General features: G+C 44.4%; 1 protein-coding gene across 2 annotated transcripts in view; it reads left to right on the forward strand.

Moving 5' to 3' along the window:
• Positions 1 to 13,819, forward strand: part of b4galnt4a (beta-1,4-N-acetyl-galactosaminyl transferase 4a) — a 659,811-nt gene that overhangs the window by 536,243 nt on the left and 109,749 nt on the right. For both annotated transcript variants that reach the window (XM_067993694.1, XM_067993695.1), the window contains exon 11: positions 6,089 to 6,198. In XM_067993694.1, coding sequence (XP_067849795.1) covers positions 6,089 to 6,198 — 110 coding nt within the window. The remainder of the gene's footprint in view (positions 1 to 6,088; positions 6,199 to 13,819) is intronic.

Below are 13,819 nucleotides of genomic sequence, written 5' to 3' on the forward strand. Positions count from 1 at the left end.
TACCCGACACTGCTCACTGTAACACTCTCTGACATACCCTACACTGCTCACCGTAACACTCTCTGACATAACCTACACTGCTCACTGTAACACTCTCTGACATAACCTACACTGCTCACTGTAGCACTCTCTGACATAACCTACACTGCTCACTGTAACATTCTCTGATATACCCTCCACTGCTCACTATAACACTCCCTAACATAGCCTACACTGCTCACTGTAACACTCCCTAACATAACCTACACTGCTCACTTTAACACTCTCTGACATAACCTATAGTGCTCACTAACATTCTCTGACATACCCTACACTGCTCACCGTAACACTCTCTGACATAACCTACACTGCTCACTGTAACACTCTCTGACATAACCTACACTGCTCACTGTAACACTCTCTGATATGCCCTACACTGCTGACTGTTGCACTCTCTGACATACCCTCCACTGCTCACTGTAACACTCTCTGACATGCCCTACACTGCTCACTGTAGCACTCTCTGACATACCCTACACTGCTCACTGTAACACTCGCTGATATACCCTACACTGCTCACTGTAACACTCTCTGACATACCCTACACTGCTCACTGTAACACTCTCTGACATACCCTACACTGCTCACCGTAACACTCTCTGACATAACCTACACTGCTCACTGTAACACTCTCTGACATAACCTACACTGCTCACTGTAACACTCTCTGATATACCCTCCACTGCTCACTGTAACACTCTCTGACATACCCTCCACTGCTGACTGTAACACTCTCTGATATACCCTCCACTGCTCACTGTAACACTCTCTGACATACCCTACACTGCTCACTGTAACGCTCTCTGACATAACCAACACTGCTCACTGTAACACTCTCTGACATAACCTACACTGCTGACTGTAACACTCTCTGATATACCCTCCACTGCTCACTGTAACACTCCCTAACATAGCCTACACTGGTTACTGTAACACTCCCTAACATAGCCTCCACTGCTCACTGTAACACTCTCTGACATACCCTACACTGCTCACTGTAACACTCTCTGACATAACCTACACTGCTCACTGTAACACGCTCTGATATACCCTCCACTGCTCACTATAACACTCCCTAACATAGCCTACACTGCTCACTGTAACACTCCCAAACATAGCCTACACTGCTCACTGTAACACTCCCTAACATCGCCTACACTGGTCACTGTAACACTCCCTAACATAGCCTACACTGGTCACTGTAACACTCCCTAACATAGCCTACACTGGTCACTGTAACACTCTCTGACATAACCTACACTACTGACTGTAACACTCTCTGATATACCCTCCATTGCTCACTATAACACTCCCTAACATAGCCTACACTGCTCACTGTAACACTCCCTAACATAGCCTCCACTGCTCACTGTAACACTCCCTAACATAACCTACACTGCTCACTGTAACACTCTCTGACATAACCTATAGTGCTCACTAACACTCTCTGATATACACCACACTGCTCACTGTAACACTCTCTGACATGACCTACACTGTTCACTGTAACACTCTCTGATATACCCCACACTGCTCACTGTAACATTCTCTGACATACCCTACACTGCTCACTGTAACGCTCTCTGACATAACCTACACTGCTCACTGTAACACTCTCTGACATAACCTACACTGCTCACTGTAACACTCTCTGATATACCCTCCACTGCTCACTGTAACACTCTCTGACATACCCTCCACTGCTGACTGTAACACTCTCTGATATACCCTCCACTGCTCACTGTAACACTCTCTGACATACCCTACACTGCTCACTGTAGCACTCTCTTACATACCCTACACTGCTCACTGTAACACTCTCTGATATACCCTCCACTGCTCACTGTAACACTCTCTGACATAATCTACACTGCTCACTGTAACACTCTCTGATATACCCTCCACTGCTCACTGTAACACTCTCTGACATACCCTCCACTGCTGACTGTAACACTCTCTGATATACCCTCCACTGCTCACTGTAACACTCTCTGACATACCCTACACTGCTCACTGTAGCACTCTCTGACATACCCTACACTGCTCACTGTAACACTCTCTGATATACCCTCCACTGCTCACTGTAACACTCTCTGACATAATCTACACTGCTCACTGTAACACTCTCTGACATAACCTACACTGCTCACTGTAACACTCTCTGACATATCCTACACTGTTCACTGTAACGCTCTCTGACATAACCAACACTGCTCACTGTAACACTCTCTGACATAACCTACACTGCTGACTGTAACACTCCCTAACATAGCCTCCACTGCTCAAAATAACACACCCTAACATAGCCTACACTGGTCACTGTAACACTCCCTAACATTGCCTACACTGGTCACTGTAACACTCCCTTACATAGCCTACACTGGTCACTGTAACACTCTCTGACATAACCTACACTGCTGACTGTAACACTCTCTGATATACCCTCCACTGCTCACTATAACACTCTCTGACATACCCTACACTGCTCACTGTAGCACTCTCTGACATACCCTACACTGCTCACTGTAACACTCTCTGACATACCCTCCTCTGCTCACTGTAACACTCTCTGACATAACCTACACTGCTCACTGTAACACTCTCTGACATACTCTACACTGCTCACTGTAACACTCTCTGACATACTCTACACTGCTCACTGTAACGCTCTCTGACATAACCAACACTGCTCACTGTAACACTCTCTGACATAACCTACACTGCTCACTGTAACACTCTCTGACAACCTACACTGCTCACTGTAACATTCTCTGATATACCCTCCACTGCTCACTATAACACTCCCTAACATAGCCTCCACTGCTCACTGTAACACTCCCTAACATAGCCTACACTGGTCACTGTAACACTCCCTAACATAGCCTACACTGGTCACTGTAACACTGTCTGACATAACCTACACTGCTCACTGTAACACTCCCTAACATAGCCTCCACTGCTCACTGTAACACTCTCTGACATAACCTGCACTGACATATACTCCCAACTGCTCACTATAACACTCCCTTACATAGCCTGCACTGCTCACTGTAACACTCCCTAACATAGCCTATACTGGTCACTGTCACACTCTCTGACATAACCTACACTGCTCACTGTAACACTCTCTGACATAACCTACACTGGTCACTGTAACACTCCCTAACATAGCCTCCACTGCTCACTGTAACACTCTCTGACATAACCTACACTGCTCACTGTAACACTCCCTAACATAGCCTATACTGGTCACTGTAACAGTCTCTGACATAACCTACACTGCTCACTGTAACATTCCCTAACATAGCCTACACTGGTCACTGTAACACTCCCTAACATAGCCTCCACTGCTCACTGTAACACTCTCTGACATAACCTACACTGCTCACTGTAACACTCCCTAACATAGCCTATACTGGTCACTGTAACACTCTCTGACATAACCTACACTGCTCACTGTAACATTCCCTAACATAGCCTACACTGGTCACTGTAACACTCCCTAACATAGCCTACACTGGTCACTGTAACACTCCCTAACATAGCCTACATTGGTCACTGTAACACTCTCTGATATACCCTCCACTGCTCACTATAACACTCCCTAACATAGCCTACACTGCTCACTGTACCACTCCCTAACATAGCCTACACTGGTCACTGTAACACTCCCTAACATACCCTCCACTGTTCACTATAACACTCCCTAACATAGCCTACACTGGTCACTGTAACACTCCCTAACATAGCCTACACTGGTCACTGTAACACTCCCTAACATAGCCTCCACTGCTCACTGTAACACTCTCTGACATAGCCTACACTGGTCACTGTAACACTCTCTGACATCGCCTACACTGGTCACTGTAACACTCCCTAACATAGCCTCCACTGGTCACTGTACCACTCCCTAACATAGCCTACACTGGTCACTGTAACACTCCCTAACATAGCCTACACTGGTCACTGTAACACTCTGATATACCACAAACCCCTGATCTTGACATTCTCTAATATGCAACACGCCCCTCACTGACACTTTGTTTTATCACATACTATTCATTGTAGCACTCTGATATATGGACACCTCTAACTGTAACACTCTGATGTATCACACACTTCTAACTGTAATATATTGAGATATCACACACCTCTTACTGTAATACTCTCTACTACAGCTCTTCTTTAACTCCCAGATCAAAGAATCATAGAATCATAGAAAGGTTACAGCACGGAAGGAGGCCATTCAGCCCATCGAATCTGAGCTGACTCTATGCTCGAGCAATCCAGCTAGTCCCACTCCCCCGCCCTATCTCCTTTCAAATAGTCCCATGGGATCTTATTTATGTCCACCTAAGAGGCCTCAGATTAACATCTCATTCAGAACAGACAGTGCAGCATTCCCTCATACAAGATGCAATGCAATGTCTAGAAGATAACTGGATAGTGTTTGAAATAAAAACCTGCCTTAACCAACAGAAAAAAAGAGGACAATATAATTTAAATGCAATTGTTACTTTGACTCATTGTCATTAAATGACTGCTTTCATGTGTTAACTGTTCAGAATTGTGGTCAAACAATAATTTAACAGGTTTCCATAACAAGGTGCACAGAAATATAAAATAACCATCTGGGACTCCGAGGTGAAGCGAGAATATATCGTCGTTTTCTTTATGGGGTATATTTTTCTCTTTTATGAACAAAAGATTATATTGTAGAAAATAAATAACCAAAATCAAAGTGATTTCAAATCAAACACGCCATTTTGCTTCCAAAGTTTCTGGTTAATCTGAATCTATTAGTGTTCATGAAAGGGATCCGGGGAATCAGGAGACGTTGGTTATACGCTGCTTCCATCGTCATACGTATCCTGCACACAACGTAGCAGTAAAGCTGACCTTTCTTTTCGAACTTCTTCATGGATTCATTTGAAAATACTGCCCGAAGACAATCTTCCAATATTTGTTTATGCTGCTACTGCTCAGTGACTCGAGGAAACCAACTCCACCGTTTACTCATGTCTACATTTATGCACAGAGGAAAATATACCCCGATGTATTTAGCACCGTGTTATCCAATAGATACTGCTGACTAGCCACATGTGTGGCTACAGCGACACCATTTTCGTCACATGCACTAACTTTAGTCGAAAACGCCTTACACACAATACAGGTAAATGTACTTCACGTCTATATTTACTTAACATCTGGCACCATTTAGTGTGACGCTTTGAGTCTTTCTCTTTCACCAAAGTTTGGAATTCTGGCACGAATTTATCAGACACAGCACATCTTAGTGCAGCCTTTCGGTTTTTGTCCAGCAGTTGCGAGCTTTGTCAGAGCGATTTCTGAGAATGTTGACTCGCACAAGTCACATGAGACCCGCCCCAGCTCTCCACCCGGCTGGATGCTGCTTACCCATTACCATGAAGTGGCCTGTTGGAGCCGCTCGATATTGGTTGAGTTTGGTTTCTTCTGCTGGCCTGGAGCGGTTATTCTGATTGGTTGAGTTGATGACGGTGACAGCTCCCCTCCCCCATACAATGTTGCTGGTGTTTCCCTGGTGCTGAAGTCCACTGTCTTCACCTGTGTTACACACCATTTTAGCAGATAAACAATAAGCAGTAACCAAGGAAGGAAATACAAGGATCAAAAAACACTCACACACTCTGCTTTTTGTGTTACCATTTTACCAACAAACGCAGAAATAGGTTAAAGCACATATGCCAACGCCTTGCGAATATGAGTATTGAGATCACATGCCCAACGATGGTGTCTATTACTCGTTTTTTATTTACTGATCAGAAATACAATTAGCCACATCTGAATTCCCAATTAGCCATGTGTGGCTAGTGGTTAACATATTGGACAACCCTGATCTAGGAAAACGAATATTTAGGGACCGCCATGCCAACTGGTGGCTGGCTCACCAGCACTGCGAGCACAAGTACTGGTTGAGTGATCTATGCCACCTTCGCCCGTGAAGTCGCAGGTCTTTGTTTACTTGTGGTGCTTTCTAATGTAGGTGGGGCTTTCTTTCCCTCTCCAGCTCCACCGATAGATCCGTCGCGGGTGCAACACGTCCTCCCACCCTGTATGTACTTACCAACTTACATTGTGAAGGACTTTCCCATCGCCCGCTACCAAGGACTGCAGTTTGTAAGTTTTCTGATGGTTTTCTGTTTCTTTGCCCCAGCTTATGCAAAGATTAACTCGGTGCTTTATTGATTGAACTAAAGGTTTGCTGGATCCCACCTTGCTGATTAAAACCCAATCCTGTTATCAAATTTTGAGGGGAATGTAGATTCATAATTCCTTCTTTTCCAATGTATTTCTGTATGCCTATTGATGTTCTGCAGGTTTTGCTTTGACAGGCAGGTTGACAAATAGGAATAGTTAAAGGTGCTATGTGTTTTTTTGGTGGTGGGGAAGATTGGGGGCTGTTCCAAAGTTACTCAGTTCCTGTGTAACGTATGTTGTGAAGGTCCATGCTGGCCCCCTCCTTCAGTGTTGTTTTTGTATAAAACCATATTTTTGTTATTTTATTATGAAAGGAAAAAGGGATTCTCGAGGTAGGGATTGAGTGTGGGAAGTACCTGGCACTGACTTTATTCCAGATCAATTTTTTTTAAAAATCCTTTTCTTGTAAATAAAAGAAAGCCATTCATTTATATAGGGCTTAATTAGTTTTCTCACAAATGTCTCAAAATGCTTCACCTACAATGATTTACTTTGAAGAGCAATGATTGTTGTTATGCAGGTAAATGAAGCAGCCATTTTCACACAGCAAGATCCCACAAATAACAATGTGATAAATGAACCAGTTAGTCTTTTTTTGGTGGTGTTGGTTAAGGGAGGTTGATTGACTCATCAGAAGAACTCCATGCCCTACAAAATAGTGTTAAGGGATCTTTAATATCCACGAACCTCCAGAATAGGCAGACAGGAACTTGGTTTAATGGGTGTGAATTTGGTCTTAGGCAATTGCGCAAAACGGATGATAGCGAATCGGCAACCTGTTTTAAACTACGCCCGATATTGTTTTCCATTGTGGAGTATAAAATGGCTGCCGATTCGCTATCGTCAATTTTGCACTACCGCACAAGACCAATTTCTCCTCTAATGTCTTATTCGAAGAGTGGTGTCTCCAGCGATGCAGTACTCCCTCAATACAGGATTAAAGTGTCAGCCTAGACGATGTGCTGATAACCTAAATATTGACACTTACCATCTTCCCCTACATATCAATCCATGTCAAGGGAGAGGCCTTGCTGGAGTGCTGCTTCCCAGCACTGGTTTCAAAGAAAGCAAGTTTTTTTTTAAAAAGTGAGCGTGGATATTTAGAAAATGAATCTTCAGAGTTTGATCAATTCAGATTCAAATTGTGAATGCCAGTGCTAATGTCCAGCTTATATATTGGAGAAAGTAAGTTGAATCCCCAGAGGTGGGCCGTACTGTGGGTCGGAGTCTGTAGACTCAATGTGCTCACCACATTCATTTAGACTAAATCCCAATTTCAAGTATAAATAAAAAAACTGCCAAGAGCCTTCACTCCTCAAAGAAGTCACTTTCCTAGTACTCCAAACAGGCAGTCATAGTGTTAACACCTTCTTTCCATGAACTTTTGTCTTTAGGCCACATATAATTGATATCACCAGATCGCACTTTAAGTAATTAATGGTGACTAACTTTTCCCTACGGTGTTTTTGGTGTTTCGCAGTTTTTAGTGTGTTGAATGCCTGTCTGCTGAGGGATGTGCTCTATTTAACAATTTCACAATTTAGACGCAGGCCCTCTATGAGCTCTAAAGCAGATGCTCACTCTTTTATAAAATTACATCCCGTCTACACCAGGGAATTCTGTGCAGCAATACATAAGATTTCAAATGTATTTGATGTGACGGCCAAAATAACACTTTTGGCAAACAATTAATGAAAATGACTTTTTTCTTCCTTTTCCCACACTTTTCTTCTTAACACCTTAACTCCTTAATTGGGTGCAGTTCCACAGGTCCTGTTTGCTCGAGTGGCCATTGTTCATATGTTCATTATTCTTGGTGGTGAATGTTGGGAGGCAATTTAACCATGGGGTGTCGCAATCAATGGCCTAGAAATTGGGCCGCGGCCAATTTTGGGCACGCTGGGGGGTGTAGTTCGCAACCCTGAATGGTGAGGCCCGAGACTCTCCAGATATTCGGCCCAGGGACTCATTTCAATGTTGCCAGCGAGACATGAAGAGCCTGCCGGTGAAGAGGAGTCCAAGTTTGGGCTGATGAAAAGTGCCCTTATTTGCATACCCAAAGGGCCTAAGGCCTGTTTCAGACGTGGTTAAAAGACACCGTTTGTTTGTACTTACCCAATAAGACAGGTGGCGCACTTCTGGCCGGAAATATGCGCATGCTTTCTGCCCGCCGTATTGGTGCCTTAGTAGTCTGTGGATCAATTTCTAGGCCCATCCCTTATCCTGTCCTCACCCAGCATTCATACAAGTGCACCTTTGATAGAAAACAGTGAATGGCGATCAGGAATGGGAATCACTGGCAGATTTTACTTCTTCCTAACCCAGGGACACTGAAACCGATTGTAGCACTCGCAACCGCCATTCCAGTTGACACTCCAGCTCAGCACCTGAGGCCTTCCTGGTCTCTGCGGCTCAGCTACTCACTGGATAAACTTGCTGAGCTATCAGGAAGCTCTATGATGGACATCCTAAGGGTAAATGACTGGTATAAGAAAAGTCTGAAGATTCTGTAGCTCTGTTCCTGTATTAGGGGCTTCCACTGCACGGTGTGTAGCCCAGCTCATTGATTAGCAATGCTCGTGGAGTGTGGTGTCGTAGTGTCCTCACCGTGCAGCTGAGTACTGTGGTGTTTAAAAAGGGAAAGTGGCCCGTGTGTCCAGCACATTTTCTGCATGAATTGTTAGCCCTGGGAAATTTGAAATCACATCCATTCAATGCATGGTTTGCAAATGTTGCTCGCTTTATGGGGTGCTTTGCATTCCAAGCTTGAATTTCATATTGTTTCCCCCTACTTATTGTCGTGAGCATTCCTGGTGTCCATCAACTGATTTCTCCCTCCTCCTCAGAATTAAACCCTTATCTGTTTACTTTATAAAGTATCGGCTTATTCTTTCATTGGTTCTTTCCAACAGCACATGACAATGCGTTCCAACGAAACATTAACACCACATACTCTCCCTGCTCTCTAGTGTACATCACGCAGCTCACAGCACCTGGCTCTCATATTATGTACAGTTCACCCCCACTCATCTGAACTTTAGGCTATGCACTATGCTAACCAGTTCCCATGCGCCATCTATTACACTGTGACCGTCCCTGTCCTGCTTCCAGCACTCAGCTGTTAAATAAACACATTCTGCATGGAATTACTTGTACCAAGCAGAAGCGCTAAAAGCACATCAATAATTAATCACGGATATATTAGTTCAATTACTCACCTTTTCTTCAGCAACAAACTCAATTTAACTCTGTAGCTTGCTTCAGTGCGAATGCAAGTGCTCAACCTGTTTCATTTCCTTAATATATTTATTCTTGGGATGTGGGCATCACTGGCAAGGCCTGCATTTATTGCCCATTCCTAGCTGCCCTTGAGAAGATGGTAGTGAGCCTTCTTCTTGAACTTCATGGCAGCATGGATACGAAATTGTTTAAAGGAATGAAAGCAGAAAGTAGTGATGAACAGTTATTTTTCAGATTGGAGGGAAGTATTATGTGGTGTTCCCCAGGGGTCAGTATTAGGACCACTGCTCTTTTTGATATATATTGATGACCTGGACTTGGGTATGCAGGGAATAATTTCAAAGTTTGCAAATGACACGAAACTCAGAAATGTAGTAAACAGACTTCAGGAGGACAGACTGGTAAAATGGGCAGACACATGGCAGATGACATTTAACACAGAGAAGTGCGAAGTGATACATTTTGGTAGGAAGAATGAGAAGAGGCAATATAAACTAAATGGTACAATTTTAAAGGGGATGCAGGAACAGAGAGACCTGGGGGTGCATGTACACAAATCTTTCAAGGTGGCAGGACAAGCTGAGAAGGCTGTTACAAAAGCATGCGAGATCCTTGGCTTTATAAACAGAGGCATAGAGTACAAAAGCATGGAAGTTATACTAAACCTTTATGAATCACTGGTTAGGCCCCAGCTGGAGTTTTGTGTTCAATTTTGGGCACCAAACTTTAGGAAGGATGTCAAGGCCTTGGAGAGGGTGCAGCGGAGATTTACTAGAATGATACCAGGGATGCGGGGCTTCAGTTATGCGGGGAGACTGGAGAAGCTGGGATTGTTCTCCTTAGAACAGAGAAGATTAAGGGGAGATTTAATAGGTGTTCAAAATCATGAAGGGTTTTGATAGAGTAAATAAGGAGAAACTGTTTCCAGTGGCAGAAGGGTCGATAACCAGAGGACACAGAATTAAGGTAATTGGCAAAAGAACCAGTAGTGGGATCATGAGAATTTTTTTACGAGTTGTTATGATCTGGAATGCACTGCCTGAAAGGGTGATGGAAGCAATTTCAAAAGCAACTTTCAAAAGGGAATTGAATAAATACATGAAGGGAAAAAAATTCCAAGGGGTGCGGGACTAATTGTATAGTTCTTCCAAAAAGCCAGCTCAGGGATAATGGGCCGAATGGCCTCCTTCTGTGCTGTATCATTCTACGATTCTATGATTCAAACTGCTGCAGTCCGTATGGTGAAGGTGCTCCCACAATGCTCTTAATTAGGGAGTTCCAGGATTTCAACCCAGCGCCGATGAAGGAACAGTGATATACGTCCAAATCAGGATGATGTGCAACTTGGAGGGAAACTTGGAGGTGAAGATGTTCCCATGCACCTGCTGCCCTTGTCCTTCCAGATGGTGACGTTCACATGTTTGGGAGGTGCTGCCAAAGAAGTCTTGGCGAGTCACTGTAGTACATCCTGTAGAAAGGACACACTTCAGCCACAGTCCAGCCGGTGGTGATGGGAGTAAATGTTTAAGGTGGTGGATGAGGTGCCGATCAACTGGACTCCTTTGTCCTGGATGGCATTGAGCTTCCAGGCAAGTGGAGAGTATTTCATCACACTCCTGACTTGTGCCTTGTAGGTGGTGGAGATGCTTTGGGGAGTCAGGAGGTGAGTCACTCGCCGCAGAATACCCAGCCTCTGACCTGCTGTAGTATCCTCGGCATTTATGTGGTTGTATTTTTGGTCAATGTGACCCCCCCCCGCCCCAGGATGTTGATGGTGGGGGACTCAATGATTGTTAATGTCAAGGGCAAGTGGTAAGGCTCTCTCTGTTGTTGGAGATGGTTGTTGCTTGGCACTTGTGTAGCGCGAATGTTACTTGCCACCTATTATTTACATGGGAATCTAGATACAGAAACTGTATGGGGATCAGGTTAGTATGAACATTTGCATTTAGAATGGAAAGTAGGAAAGAAATTAGCACAATATATTCAAGAATATTGGGGAGGGTCTATGATGTAATCAAGTTATAAATAAGAAGGATGAACTATCATTTGGAATGAGCTGAGAATCATTCACCATGTCAGTGAGAGCATTTTCAAAAGAAGACTTTCTTTATTTTCAGTATTCTCCTTGCACCCTCTCTGTCTCATACAATGGGGTACAGTTCCAGAGACCCTCGTGTTCCTGGTTTCCATGCTTCCTTCTGTTTTTGGTTCCTTTGTGCACTGCTGTTCCTGATTTCTCCATAGCACGCTTCTATTTCCAGCTTCTCCGCACACTGCTGTTCCTGATTCTAGGATCGCATCCATCCCCCAGACTGACCTTCACCTAGCTCAATTCAAATTTCTTACAGAGGAATGTACAGGGCCGAAAAGATCATTGTAATCCATATGGCCAGTCCCAATGTCTAGGAAATATCACATCCCTTCATACCTCTCACACCCTTCTACCAAATTTTTCTCCAGGTACTTATCCAACTCTCCGTTGAATTCAATGATATAATCAGATCCCATAATCAGGGCCTCCGTATAGTAGTTCAGTCCATGGGTTTACAGTTTTCTGTGTAAAGTCATTGGGGGAAAAATTCGATAGGGCCTATTATTGGGCATAGGTAGCGTGATCCGCTATTAACCTGCACCCAATGGCCCCCTGCGAGAACTTCATCCAGCCTCAGTACTCACCGTTAAGCTGCGTTGAAATCCAGGCCTTGCACAGCGATTCAATGCAATTTACACCAGTAGGGGGAGCCCCAATCTTTTAAAGGGAGGATGTTTCTTAAAATCTCTTTAAGGTATCCGGTACCTGTTATTTGCTGAAAATAACAGTCTGCTGTCTGCACGGAGTCTGAGCGGAGATCAGACATCGCACAGGTAAAACACAGATGCACGTCCCATCCCTATGTTTACACACTGATGAGTTATGTTAAAACATTGAATAAAGGTTGCGCACTACTAAATCCCACATCCTCCAATCTGCCTGCCAGACCTCACCAATCTGCTGATCTGAGCTTGTACCAGGCCTGCAAGAGTATGGGCACGGAGGTTCTCTGCAGTTGCACTAGAGGCCTTGATACAAGAGGTGGACAGAAGGCAAGAGGCCCTCCAGACATATGCCCAAAAGGCAGTGGGAGGCAACGGGGAGCGAAGTCAATGCCAGGTACACAGCACCACGAACATGGATGCAGTGCAGGAAGAAGTTCAATGCTTTGACACAAGTGGTCAAGGTGAGTGAGGTCAACTGTCAAGTGGCGTCTCCTACCGACTGCACCACTAGTCGCATCCACTGCACCACACACTACACCCCCATCACCCACATTCCAGCTAACTCTTTCCATCAGTACTCAACTCTGCCAATCAGATGCTTCCTCTCACCCTCACACATTACCACAGTTGCAAGCCGCCTACTCACAGCTCACAGGTCACACACAGGTGGCTATTCAACCATGACAGGCACATCACCTGGATACATGTCCCGCTTTCTTGCAGGAGAAGGTGGTGTGCAACAGGAAGCAGCAAGTGGCAGTGGCATTTAGCCCCTCGAGCCTGTTCTGCCATTCAATGAGATCATGGCGGACCTGTGACCTAACTCCATATACCCGCCTTAGCCCCATATCCCTTAATACCCTTGGTTCACAAAAATCTATCAATCTCAGATTTAGAATTCACAAGTGAGCTAGCATCAACAGCCATTTGCAAAAGAGCGTTCCAAACTTCTCCCACCCTTTGCATGTAGAAGCATTTCCTAACTTCACTGCTGCACGTCCTGGCTCTAAATGTTAGGCTACGTCCCCGCGTCCTAGTATTCAAGTCTTGGAGACCTCCAAAAATAGTTACAAACGCATCAGCAACCAGAACAATACAGGTTAGTTGCTGGATTAAATCCTGCATAGTCTCTTTAAATAACACTGGTGGGAGGTCTTCCAGGCACTCTTCAAACGTTCAGGAGGTCGTGTTTAAGACTGTGTGTTGAGTTGAGCGTCAAGTGCCAAAATGGTGTCTATCACTTCAAATCAGCGTTGCACACTGATTGTATCCATTTTCTCCTTATTTTACTTGCAGCCGGTGTTCGGTATTTGCACATGCGCTAATTCCTATACCAAGATGGCATCCGGCGCACGTCACGCTGGAAATGCCCGCAGCCAAGACGCCATCTTGGATGTTCGAGAGGCCACGTAGCGCCAAAACAACGGGCGCTACACAGCCCAATTTAGCGCTCATTACATCTATACAGTTATTTCACTAAATCGAAAGCAAAATACTCCGGATGCTGGAAATCTGAAATAAAAACAGAAAATGCTGGAAA

This window comes from Heptranchias perlo, chromosome 12 (genome assembly GCF_035084215.1).
Source record: "Heptranchias perlo isolate sHepPer1 chromosome 12, sHepPer1.hap1, whole genome shotgun sequence".
Lineage (NCBI taxonomy): Eukaryota > Metazoa > Chordata > Chondrichthyes > Hexanchiformes > Hexanchidae > Heptranchias > Heptranchias perlo.